Raw genomic sequence first — 14302 nt, 5'->3', positions numbered from 1 at the left:
CACCAGTAACAAGAGAGCCAGTAAGCCTCATTGAGCCAATCAGCTCTCCCAACTGCCTTCACCCCAGTCCCCAATTGTTGCTGTTTGGGGCAAAAAGAGAAGACAGGCAGATATACCATGTTTCCATCTGGCAGAAGATGCATTTCCATCCATCATACTGGTCTCCCAAATGCCCAGGGAAGTACCCACATGTCTCTAAAGACTGCCTACAACCGTCAGTAAATCCAAACAGAGCATATCAGCTCAAATCACCAATCCCCCCTAGAAATACTCAACCTTGGCAGCATGAAGGTCAGAAGGTGAGTGCACCAGCTCACTTTAAATCACTCGATTTGAAGCAATGCTATAAAGTCAGGAAAGGTTAACTTGTTTCATAATATGTCTTCAAAATTAATTGAGTAACTTCAAGTCAAAAATTCATAAATCAGGACTTTTATAACCCAGACTACTCCTACTAACACCCAATACTGGCATTACTCAATGGTTAAATTATTTTACCTTTACATACATGCTCAAGAAACCAAAAATGAAGGGGCATCAACTTATCTCCACCCATTTCTGCTTTCCACAGAGACCGTTCCCTCAGCAACTCCTCCCTTACCACCCCCTCTCCAGGTACTTTCCCCTGCAACCGCAGCAGATACAACACCTGCCCCTTTACCCCCCCCCCCCCCCCCCCCCCCCACTCCATCCAACGAGTCTTTTTCAGGTGAGGCAGAGGTTCAACCACATCTACAGTTCCAGGTGTCAACTTCTGTACATTGGTGAGACCAAGACAGGCTTGCTGATCGTTTCGCTGAACACCTCCGCTCAGTCCGCCTTAACTTACCTGATCTCCCGGTTGCTCAGCACTATAACTCCCCTCCCATTCCGACCTGGGCCACCTCCATTGTCAGAGTGAGGCCCAGTGCAAATTGGAGGAACAGCACCTCATATTTTGCTTGGGTAACTTACACCCCAGTGGTATGAACATTGACTTATCTAACTTCAAATAGCCCTTGCTTTCCCGCTCTTCATCCCCTCCCCCTTCTTCCCATCAGTCTTAATGTCTCCAACTACATTCTATCTGTCCCGCCCACTCCCGACATTAGTCTGAAGGGTCTCGACCCGAAACTTAACCCATTCCTTCTCTCCAGAGATGCTGCTTGTCTCACTGAGTTACTCCAGTATTTTGTGTCTACCTTCGATTTAAACCTGCAGTTCTTTCCTACACATGAATATGATACATCTAGTTATCAGGGGCATGCATCTCAAAATAGGAATAAGTAAGTAAGTAAGTTTTATTTATATAGCACGTTTTAAGTCAACTCGCATTGACACCAAAGTGCTTTACATAAATTAAATAATAAGTTCCATTACAAACCATAGAAAAAGGTTTAAAAAAATGAATTAAATGGACACAACACATTAGAGTTAAATAAACACAATAAGACTTAAATAAGAAACCAGAAAGGAAAAAGCCCATTGTTTAGTTCAACCAACCAAAGGAATAGAAAATATCAATTGAGAACAATTAGACAACCCACATTGGTTTACACAACTTCAATAATCTTTTGAAAGAAGACACAGCAAACACAATATTTTTATAAAATGGTTTTATGAATTGTTTTATTGTATAAAACACACTTATGTAACCTAGTTGTTGACAAACAGCTGTATTTTCTAGTTATATTTTCATACAGCTTCAAATCTAAACTGTAGGACATACAAACAGATCTTTCAGATTATATTGAACACTAAATTTATCTGCTAAAACTCTCCCATTTCATTTTAACTACTCTTTTAAAAAAAATATGCCAAGTATCCCCAGGTTTCTTCTGTCCAAATTACAGTACGACAGCAGGGAGGAAGAGGGTAGGTTCAAAACTGAGCTTTATGCAGTTTTCTGCTGGCCCTTCTTTCCAATCAGAGACTTGTGAATGTGAGGGATCACACCTGTAACAGAAAACAAAACATACAAATGCAACAGCAAATAGTTAACTACTTTAGAAACATAGAAAACAGGTGCAGGAGGAGGCCATTCGGCCCTTCGAGCCAGCACCGCCATTCATCGTGATCATGGCTGATTGGCCCCTATCAATAACCTGTGCCTGCCTTCTCCCCATATCCCTTGACTCCACTAGCCCCTAGTAGAGCTCTATCTATAAATATCTTAGCATTCTACAACTGTTATTTAAAATGTTATTTAAGATTTATTTTTTTGGTGCAAAGGGGTAAGGAAGGAATGTGAATCACATTATGGGGAAGCAGTGACATTTTGTATTTGGAGAGATCAGGTGTTAATGTACAATAGAGACAAAGGGCATGCAACCAAGTTGACATACTGGGCTTGGCCCATTTGCCTGCATTTGACCCACACCCCTCTAAACCCTTCCTATCCCTATATACAAATCTCTTTTGAAAGTTGTAATTGTATCTACTTCAATAGCTTAATCGGGGCGTTTATTCCAGATTCAGACCTTCTGAGTGAAGGAGATACTCCCAAGGTTCTCTTTAATCCCTCCCCTCAAACCTATTCCCGCAGTTTTAGAATCTGCTCTGGGGAAAAGCCAGCGTTTGCTTTATCATTAAGCTCCTCATAATCTTGTATACTTCAATAAGATCACCCCATAGGCTCCTACGGGTCAACAAACATGTTCCAGTCTATCCCTACAACTCTAGCACAAGTTCAGATTAACACCCTGGTTAATGTCCCTTTGCACTCTTTCCAACTTAATGACATCCTTCTTGTAGCCAAGTAATGAGAACCGTACACAGTATTCCAGTGTGGTCACACCAACTTCTTGTACAGCTGTATCATGATATCCCAATGTTTGTACACATTATTCTTCCCGATAAAAAGTGTGTCTAACCTTATACACCTTCATGCCCACCCGAATCACAACTTATAGAGAACCATGTACCTGTACTCCCAAATCTCTTGGGAACCACTCCAGGGTTTTACCTTTTATTGTACTAAAGTGTATCACCTCATACTTGTCAAGAGTTAAATTCTATTTACCTTTCCTAGGCACAACTTCCCAACTGATCTAGATCCTGCTGGAGACTTAAATATCTTTCCTCACTAACCACTATACCGCCAATTTTGGCATCACCTACAAATCTACATGCAATGTTAACTACATTGCCATCCAAATCATTAATGCAGACAACAAACAGTGGACAGGACTAACCACTGCAGCACATCACTAATCAGACATACAATGAGGGAAACAATCCTCCAAAGGACCCCGTGATTACTCCCCCCATGTCACTGCTCCGACCGACGAGGCAAAGGTCCAGATTCAGAGCTATTAGTATTGTACCCATATTACATTTTTGGATGAGCACGCAGAGGCCTGGATCTTTAGAGATATTCCAAACCCACTAATTGCAATGTGACATTTAGTTCAGTTAATGTCTGTAATAAAAGGTATAAATGTTGATCATTAAAAAACACAGGCTAGCCTACGTGACACAATCCACTAATTTCTTTCGTCTTAACTATTTTTTTAACAATTGCACTAATTTCTTGTTTTCTTGCAGTCATGTTTTCATTGACAGGTAGAATGTGTGTTACTTATCTACAAGTTATATTTTTCTGTGTAGCCCGAGATTGAGTGCTTATGAGGTTGCTGCTGCAAGTTTTTCCATTGTACCTCAACATGCTTGTGCACATGATAAGCTTGACTTGACTATTTCAGTTCAGCAACAGCTAGGAATTGGCAATCAACGGACCATAACAATGATTTTTATGTCCTGTGAATGAGCTGTAGTCAGAGGAGTCTTTCAACTGCTACAATCAATAAGCTGATCTAATGATCCAACTTTGTTCTGTCAGCACCAAGATAAAACCGGGCACTTTAAATTTCTAATACTTTTTCAACCCCCAAAACTTCAATTGAATAATATCCAGTAGATGAGATATGCTCTAAATAAGATCTATCCAAAAGAGCATGGCACACTGCTTGTATGCGTAAGCGTCAAAGCTTCCAGTTGAAGGACACCGGACACCTCACTTGGAGTTGTATGAAAACCAAAAGCTGAATTCACATTGGAGGCCAGTTCAAGAGCAATAGGGAAGCTACTTTAGAGTATATAATAAGGGCCCCTTAAGTGCAGAATGCTTTTTAAAGAATATTCTTCCATTTGATCAACATGAAGCCAAGTTTAGCAATGGATTCAAAAAATTACCCCCGCCAACCCTAATAATTCCAACACGGCAGACAATATCTTAAAATAAACAGCAGAACTAATATTTTATCTAATACAATGCAAAGATAAGAGTCAGGTAATGGCTTCAAAGTATGCAGTGTGCACCACCATGTCAATTCTCCCTACCAAGCTTACAGATCTTAAGAGCACGTACCCTTGTCTGTTGGCAAGCAGCCATTAAGCTCCTGCCATCAAGTTGTACTAGCAGCTTTTTACATTCATTTATACTTACAAATTATACAATTAAGCAATGGTTTATGCAAATCAATGCCCTTCCCTTTCTTATTCTGACAAACGATTGCTTGCATGAAGAACAATGACTGTTGCATCAATACATACCACCACCAGCAATGGTTGCCTTGATCAGTGAATCCAGCTCTTCATCACCTCGGATGGCCAACTGCAAGTGACGTGGCGTAATGCGCTTTACTTTCAGATCCTTCGATGCATTTCCTGCCAACTCCAACACCTGGAGAATATCAACAAAATTCTATCTAACTTTTGAAGATACAAATTAAACAATTTTCAGCTCTTTGTTAAATGTTACGGTGAATATGTTAAAACAGTCCAACATTGGGAAATTTTTCACTTTTTGGAAGGGCTGGAATGGAAAAAAAACAAAAAACAACACCAGGCACTCAATCTCTTCAAATTCCACTCTCTACATGCCACAGTGAATAATTTGTTTCCAAATCTTTTCTAGCCTCATATCAAAGCTGCATCTGTGCACAAACTATTTTGCTTTCAGTCACTAGATTTCAGATCTGGAATTCACCATTCAGATCCCTCCCCATCTTTCCTTTACAGTGTGGAAGCAGACTGTTGGCCCAACATGACCACACCGACCACTATGCCCCATCTACACCAGACCCATCTGCCAGTGCCTGGCCCATACCCCCAAAAACCTAAGAGTCGGTTGGCAAGCAGCCATTAAGCTCCTGACAGCTGGAATTGTTTGTTGAATTATTTCTGCCTCGCAGTACCTGGGTTCATAAAAATCCCTCTTATATAGCCTGTGATTCCCCTGCATTAATTTTTGCCAAATCCGATGAAATGTCATCAACCAAAAGCATCAATAATTCTCTTTCCCAGATGCTGCCTGACCCATTGAGTATCTCCAGTTTTTTGCTCATCTACTTCTCCCCGGTCTTGGTCATCCTCAATGAAAAACCACTTAAATGCTCCTTGCATAATGCTATCGAAATACAAGTTTGAGAGAAGGAAAAAAAAAGTCACATAGAGCAGTTTAGATCAAGATAGATAAAAATGAGTGAACCAGACTTTATACATACTTATCCTAATACAAAATATTTATGGGATGAAACATTTATCAATCGCATGGCCTACCTCAGCAGTGAGATACTCCAAGATTGCTGCACTGTACACGGCAGCTGTAGCACCCACTCGTCCATGGCTGGTAGTACGAGTCTTCAAATGCCTATGAATACGACCTACAGGAAACTAGAAGAAAAAATACCAAGCGACAACTGTCAACATGGTCCAAAAAAAATCAAGAATCCTATTGGTAAGCTAATATTGTTATTTTATATATTCATACTCCTCCAGTCCAGTTAAAATATAGAAAATGTTCAAAGAGCATATTAGTTATGAGATCCATGTCTTTCCCTTGAAAAAGCATCTAAATTTAACCATTTATCTCCGACTACCTGGCTTAAATCTCATGTCAAGTTTCTCTCCTGGAGATAACTCATGCTACAGTAATTTTTCAGTAGACTTCACCGCTGAATTTCATTTATCTTTGTGCTACCTTCCATACAAAGTTAATCACTCAAACCAAAGTTTAAAATTTAACGAAAATTCAAACATAAGCCGACAACAAAGAAATGTCCCATTTATAGCCGAGCAGTCCAAAAATGTCTTCAAAAAATGGTATTTGTTAGTTTAAAGCTACCATATAATGGATTTTCTTCTGTGCAAAATCCCTTTTCCCGTCGCAGGGAAAAAATGCTTGCTTGCTCTCAGCTGGCCTACAGCCCCCCCAATCCCCAACAACTGCTAGGAATGATGGCAAGAAGGTGCAGCAGATGTTCTACCAATCGGTTGTAACCAGTGGCACATTCTTCGCTGTGGTGTGCTAGGGCAGAAGGGCGAAGGCCGTGGACACCAATAACATTGACAAACTCATCAAGAAAGGTGGCTCCGTCCTGGGCGGAGTTGGATTCATGGGAGGTGGTCTTGGAGGGGAGGATGCTTGTTTGAGGAGCATCTTGGACAATACAGCTCACCCCATCCATAACACACTGGCCAACCTGAGGAGTACCTTCAGCAACAGACTGGTTCCACCAAGATCCAGTACAGAACACACCCCAGGAGATCCTTCTTCCCTGTGGCTCCCCCCCCCCCCTCCCAAATCTTTGCACATCCCAATCACGTCTACTCATAACTCTAATTTTACGTTTCATGTATTTTGTGTTTTATGATTGTTGGCAGATCAATTTCCTTCCTGGGATAAATAAAGTTCTATCGTATCATATGATCCTAAAGAGTGATGACATCATGATGAACCAGTCATAAAACTGGAATTCTCCTTTGCGAAGGTTAAAAGGCACTGCACAAAATTTAGGAATCTTGATAAAGCACACAGAGAGAAACAGCTTCCATTTAGGACAAAGGCAGCAACTTGGTCATGTTGTAAAATAATCAGCGAAAAGGTAGCAAATAAGAACCCAAATCACGATCTAGAATGTACTGCAGAAAGATTGGTGGAAACAAATTTGACTGCAACTTCCAAAGGAACTGACAAAATAAAGTTTTGAAGGACAGCCGAGAAACAACGGATGGGATGACTTCAAGATATCAACACACAATTGAGATACATGACCCTCCTGTACTGTATGCTTCAATTCTATAATTATAAAATTCTTCCCTTATGTCAACTAAAGTTTAAGAAAATCATTTTGTCCATTATAGATAAAGGGAGATTACTAGAAAGGGGTGTCAGATCAGTCATGTTTGAAGTGAATGCCAGACCGAGTCGAGATAATGTATTCCCCAGTCTTGCTCCTGAAGGATTCAAGCCCTTACACTAGGATTTCCCAAAATTAACCTGTTTAAAACTGGATTTTGCTACTGAAAGTTTTTAAGGGCCAAAGACAGTAAGCCTGTTATAACCAGAGGCTAGGAGATTCAATGCAACTTACTAAAATATTGGGGGGAAAAGTGGCGAAAGTTTCAAACATATCCTGCTGCACATTGAAGAGATATTAAAGCAGGTAGACACAAAATGTTGGAGCAACTTAGTGGGACAGGCAGCATCTCTGGAGAGAAGGTATGGCTGACGTTTCGTGTCAAGACCCTTCTTCAGACTAATGTCGGGAGTGGGCGGGACAGAGATAGAATGTAGTCGGAGACATTAAGACTGATGGGAAGAAGGGGGAGGGGATGAAGAGAGGGAAAGCAAGGGCTATTTGAAGTTAGATAAGTCAATGTTCATACCACTGGGGTGTAAGTTACCCAAGCGAAATATGAGGTGCTGTCCTCCAATTTGCACTGGGCCTCACTCTGACAATGGAGGTGACCCAGGTCGGAATGGGAGGGGGAGTTATAGTGCTGAGCAACCGGGAGATCAGGTAAGTTAAGGCGGACTGATCGGAGGTGTTCAGCGAAACGATCAGCAAGCCTGTCTTGGTCTCGCCGATGTACAGAAGTTGACACCTGGAACAGTAGATGTGGTTGAACCCGTCACCACTTCCTTCTCTCCAAAGATGCTGCCTATCCCACTGAGTTACTCCAGCATTTTATGTCTACCTTCGATTTAAAACAGCATCTGCAGTTATTTCCTACAGATATTAAAGCAGTCTGCCTTCTAGTACAAATTGACATTTAAAAAAACTTATCATAAATCTGATTGTGCAATTGGATTTTTAAAAAACACTTAGAAATAACAATAATCTTGCAGCCATGTAGGGGAAAAACAGGAAAGCTTAATAATTCTAAATTAAACAAGCAATTCAACAAAGTTAAATCTCACCCAAATTGTTTAAAGCAGGGGTCGGCAACCTTGTTCTGCATAGGGGCCGGGACACATTCTGTGAGCGGCTGGCGAGCCATATCTATCACGTGTACACATGCATCCCACCCCGGATGGCAGCCATCAAGTCACAGGCCCCTTCGAGGACGCCACCTGGAGCACTGGCCCCTAATTATGGGCAGATGGTTACGGGCGCTCACGAACATGGCGCACCTATGGACCATTGCCTTGGCTCGGTCCTGAAGGAGGTGGCTCAAATACTCGTCCCCGGCCTATTGACAACCCAAATCCCGACAGTGTGTTTAAGAAATAAACTGATGCTGGATAAATCGAAGGTAGACATAAAAGCTGGAGAAACTCAGCGGATGAGTCAGCATCTATGGAGTGAAGGAATAGGCGACATTTCCGGTCGAGACCCTTCTTCAGACTGGTCTCAGTGCAACGTCAGCCACTTCTGAAGAAAAGGGCCTCGACCTGAAACGTCGCCTATTCCTTCGCTCCATAGATGCTGCCTCAACCACTGAGTTTCTCCAGCTTTGTCTTCTTCCGATCCCGACAGTGAAGCCCAGACATAGAAGGTGCGTAGCCGTGTTGGTGGCTTTGCGCAGGATGCGGTACAGCCAGAGTTCGGCGCTCCGCCATTGCGGCCACCAGCGCAGGCCTCCTTGCATCACCGCGTCTGGGCACCACAGTCGCGGGGATGAAGGAAGTCGACGGGCCCACACAAATATGGGGGGGGGGGGGGGGGGAAACAACGTCTGCGGGCTGGGGGATTCTGGGTTACAGGCCGCATTCGGCCCGGGGGCCGTAGGTCGCTGACCCCTGGTTTAAAGAACCCCTCCAAAGTTTAAGCTGTTTCTGAAAACAAACTTATTTGTATTATCCTTTTAGTCCTTACCAGGATATCCGATCCACAATTATCATTACTGAACAGAAAATGACAAAATTATTTGAAAATGCACGGACAGTGGCGAGATGTTAAAATTCAAATTGACAATAGATGACGCCTTTCAAGGTTGTGTAATTTAGCTCACTTAATTTATCCGCTGCTTCCTGGAGGATACTCAGAACCTTCAGACTTGAGAAAGGAGTAAACCAAGGAGTTCTGCCAACTTCTCTAGCGCCTTTCCCAAAACTCCAGGATTGTAATGAACATTCTTGCAAGAATTGACCTAACCTTCAGAGCGGGTGAGAAATAGTTCAGCCTATAGCAACTAGAACCTCCATGCAAACTGCAACATGCAGATGATCAGAATGTTTGTGCTTCACGCGTGGAGGAAGATCTCCAAGACATTGTTGACTTGCTCACCGAAACATGCAAGGCTTTGGGCTTCATACCCAAGAAGTAAACGCCCACAGTCCCCTACTGACCTGCCATCCCTACAAAACACTGCCTTCCATCTCTGAAGGTCCACTTTGAAATCTTGGAAAGCACAACCAACTTCTTGGGAACCACTGCTCAGCAAAGGCAGACAACACTGCGATTGGTCAATGAGGAAAAGGGCATTTGAAGATCAAAACTTCAACTAGACAAAACAATCTACTGGGCAGCATGAATCCAGACCCTAATTTCTGAGAGCTGGACAGCAGGCATCTCAATGCACGACTAAAACAAATCCACGACTGTCTCTACCAAATTTTCCAAGTTCACTGGAAAAAGCAGACCAGATTCCCAGCTAGTCTAGGTCAGCTACACTGGGCTAATCACATTTCTGCTACTCCTTAAAGAGACAATACCCAAGCTGTTATGGGAGATTACCAGGCATAAAAATTCAAAAATGTGCTCAAAGCTCAAAATCCATATCAACGCTTGGGAAACTGGGCCATAATCCCTCAAAGAGGAAGAGCATTCAGGTTGAGGCACCAGCAACACAGCCCAGCATAAGCACAAATGACACCTTTCATAAACTACTGAACACAAGGCCCCATCTGAAGAGGAGTCTACAGCTCTCACGTTGGCCTCATAACTGTCTTACTTTCAAAACTAATTCAGTCATCCTCAATTGCAAGGAACTGCCTAAAAATACACTGTGATGATGCTCCTGCCCCACAACGAGGATATTCTATACTGCTTAGTGGTACCAATTGTGGCAAACCAAACAAATAGAGGACTGATCTAGAAGCCCACAAGCTCAACAAGAAATCGAAGGTGTAGGAAGAAACTCAGATACACACAAAATGCTGGAGTAACTCAGCATCTCCGAATAGAAGGAATGGGCGATGTTTCAGGTCGAGGCCCTTCTTCAGACTTTAAGGTTTCTTAAGATATCAGTGGATTCTTCACTAACTCATGGGGCGTGTAGTAGGGTACATCAAAAGCATTAAGCATATCTGAAGTGAATACCAATTTAATAAATTTAGTATTGGGTCTAATAGCATAAAAAATATACTACATGCAAACATATTTAACCAAAACCAGTTACTGAACATGTTTTTAAATCTCCTTCCTTCTAGGTTGCAAATTCCAGAAAATCATTTAACTAACATAGAGCAGCCAGCTGGAGCAGTCACAAAGAAGAATTGGGGCTGAAGTATTACTGTCACAGGAATATCAATACCCTTTATGGGAAGAAATTTGTCGACCTTCCCAGGTCTAGTTTATATGCAATTCTCAAATGCCTCTGACATAGCTGAGCAGAAGACTTAGCTCAAGGACAATAAATGTGGCCTTACCAATAGTGTCCAGTCCTAAAGAATAAATATTTAGAATATGTTTGTCTTTTTAGCATGAAAATGAACACAAAATATATCCAAGATGGTAAATCCACAACCCACCTTTCTCCATTCACATTTTTCTCTCCTTATAATTCCATCAGCCACATCCTTGTCCATTAACCAAGCTTGTCTATATCCGACTGCAGCCTCTGAGTCCTTCTCATAACTCCCACACATCAGCAGCAAGCTTGTATTGTGGCATATTTGGTGTCCAAAATCACTCAATATCTGCAGCTTAAGATCTGATCTTCGTAACACCCAATTAGTTAGACCCCCATCCTCAAAAAAAAAGCTTTTGTGTTTTACTGTTACCAATCCTCACTCCAAACCAATACAATGTCCTATTCCCATGCCGTCTAATTGTAATAACTTACGTGGGACATCTAAGAGCCCTTCTGAAAAGTTAAAACACATCACATCCAATGGGCCACCTTTATGATTTCTGCTGGTCACAACCACAAAATTAAATGCATCCTTCGCATAAATCTATGTTAACATTGCCCTGTTCTATTATAATTTTCTCAGCATCTTACCACATTCAATCCTGATGTGGACTGGGGTACAAAAACAGCCAGTGGTAAATAACACAGCATCAGACGCGTTGCAAAGCAGATAGAAGGAAACCAGTGACTGGTGTAGTACCCTACACACAAAGTAGTTATTTGTTGGAGGCCAATCATTGCAGTCCAGGAACTGTTGCAAGTTCCTCAGAAAAAAGCCCAAATTACCTTCAGCTGCTCCAAGTAGGGCTGTTCATTGACGATTTCAAAACGAAGCCTCATAGGACACAACATTTTTCTTATACTATAAGTAACAACTCAATTATTTGGATATGTACCCAGTTCTGAAAAGCTATTTTGTTATATCCAATTTTTAACAAAAAGGCATACCTGTAATCCTGCTCTTTGAGAGCGGGAAACTGCTTTAGCTTTAGCCTTTCCCGAATCCTTCCCAGCTTTCCCGCCAGCCTATCAAAGAAAGAGGGGAAGATGAGAACACAAAAGTTCCCCCCATATCAATACAATATGCAATATTTGCAGAATTAAAGGCTAAGTGTACCAAAATGTTCGTGGCAGTTAATAGTGAATGGAGATTTCCTCTTGTACTTATTTGATTATCAAATACATTGTCTCATGATAATGTCCCCTTTGTATAACCTAGAACTATGAAGTTGTACAAGCTGAAATTAAGAACATGCTGATTTAATGATATTTAAATAGAATTGGTGAATTTATATTGAGATATTATGAAGAGTTTGAGAGAGAAACGTTTAAATGATTACTTGTGACATCACATGGAAATTGAACACTTCTAACTAAAGCAGTACCAAGAAACCAAACTGGAAAGCATTTCATGCAATATTGTGCAGCCCTAGCTAAACCTTTATTGGACTGAACAAGTAGTTCAGCAAAGGGAGAGAGGATGAAAAATGATTTTTTTTTCTCAACTGAATTCAAGATGTGTAGTCACTGTTAATGTACAATTAACAATTTGGGAGACCAGGCACATATGATACATGTGCCTGATCTCACAAATTAGGTATTCAAGAAATGCATGTACGAACTTTTCTCAAATTTGTATTTAATTAATTCTTGAAATTATTGTAACTAATTGTATTTGATCCACATTACAAGATGCACTTTCACCCAAATGATGTAGTTTTGGTTAAAAATCAATTCCTTGCTCAAAATATTCTGAATTCTATTGCGTTTTACATTATAACAATGACTATAGTTTCAAGTACTTTAGCCTACATATTGTTGTGAGACACCAAGATTAATAAATATGTGCAAGATTTCCCATTGAAGCAATCCTTAGCCTCAAAAGTTAGCTAACAATCTCATCATGTATGGGTTGCAAACAATAAGATGTTAAATGTTAAATAAAAGCACAAACTTATGATATTGTCACACATTTGTTCTGGGTTGCCAGCTGATCACTAATGATGCCACAAAACATTTCTTGCCAACTAGTAACATTTGTTCCATGCCTAGACTAAGTCTAATACTGGATTAACTTTTGTTTTAAGAGTATTCTGGCAGTAAATCCAGATAAATAAAGCCAACTAAATGTATTGTTGTTGATGCTCTTAAAAAATCATTTAACATTAATCCAGACTCACACCCCATCATGAGCCAATGCCAGCCTCATACATCCAAGTGCACAGCAGTAAACCTGGAAATGGAACAATTTAATTCAGCTGCTTAAATTCATCACTAATAATGATCTAACCAATAAGCATTAGTTCCATAAGTCACTGTGGCCTGGAACAATTCACAAACATTGACAAGTAAAAGCAATTTATACTCTCATAGTAATCCCTTGAGTGACATACTTAAAGTTGCAGATTGCCATCCATTCCCACAAGTTACCACTGACATTTAAATTCTAATTTATGACGTCTGGTTTATTAATCTCAAAAACATGAAACATATGGCAGTACAATTTATGGGCAAAACAGTCAAACACTCGATACTTTGCAACACACATTTTAATCTCACTGAAACCAAAATAACATCTCCATTGAATCCGTGTAAAAATTGAGATTGCGCTACGACGTAATTATTACCAAATATTCTACAAATTACTTAGGACGTTCACGGCAATTGTAGAAAACACTTTTTTAACTACAAAGTGAGACTTGCATGTCTAAATGCCCACCCCAAACTCGGGGCGAGTTGCTAAAGTTAGGCTGCAGTTGTGCACAGCCCGCTCTCTGGAGCTGCGGGGCCGGCCGGGGCAGGACAACGTTTCCCGCCACTCAGCTGTCACTCAGCCCCGGGCCCGGGAAAGCCCTGGGGGTGGGGAGACGCCCCTTCGGCCCCTCTCCTCACCGGGTATCCCTCCCTCACCCCCCACCCCGCCGGGCATCCCTCCCTCACCCCCCAACTCTTCCCCATTGACGGGGGCAATGCCACACACACCCCGCGCTCACGTGGGTTAATTGACGCCGCGGGGGGAGAGGTCGGTTCCGGTTAAATACACCCCCCCGACTCCAAGATTGGAGATAAAGGCAGCGGCTTGAAGCAAACGGCGGTAACCGGTGCACGGACGCCGACCCGAGCGGCGGCTGTACGGGGAGCGGCGGCAACAGCGGGCTGCTCCGCCAAACGCGCGCCTTCCTTCAGCCGCCCCGCCAAAAAAAAAAAAAAACCCCGCCGCGGCCGGCCGGCAGGCAGGAGGGCGCGGGTTATGGATGCGGTGTAGCGGCGGTATCTGTGTGAGGGAGGGAGGGAGATGGTGGGAGGGAGGACTCACCATGTCCGCTGCTGTCCGCTCTCGCTCTCTCTCCCGCCGCCGCCTCGCGCCCACTCTCCGCTCAAACAATAACCGTCACCCCGCCGCCGCGCGCGCCCACGTCCCGCCAATCGCCGCCGCGCTTGCTCATTCAAACCCGCCGGC

General features: G+C 42.2%; 1 protein-coding gene across 1 annotated transcript; it reads right to left on the bottom strand.

The window, feature by feature from the left end:
- Positions 1-1580: 1580 nt before the first annotated feature.
- LOC116967415 (histone H2A.V) lies at positions 1581-14285 on the bottom strand. The gene is made up of 5 exons (XM_033013966.1): positions 14159-14285; positions 11791-11868; positions 5542-5655; positions 4534-4663; positions 1581-1935 (listed from the first exon to the last, which is right to left on the bottom strand). The coding sequence occupies exons 1-5, from the start codon at positions 14159-14161 to the stop codon at positions 1874-1876; spliced, it is 387 nt and encodes a 128-aa protein (XP_032869857.1). The 5' UTR covers positions 14162-14285; the 3' UTR covers positions 1581-1873.
- Positions 14286-14302: the final 17 nt, after the last annotated feature.

Source organism: Amblyraja radiata, chromosome 39 (genome assembly GCF_010909765.2).
Source record: "Amblyraja radiata isolate CabotCenter1 chromosome 39, sAmbRad1.1.pri, whole genome shotgun sequence".
Lineage (NCBI taxonomy): Eukaryota > Metazoa > Chordata > Chondrichthyes > Rajiformes > Rajidae > Amblyraja > Amblyraja radiata.
Note: the sequence above shows the minus strand (reverse complement) of the source record. Positions and strands in the feature narration are given on the sequence as shown.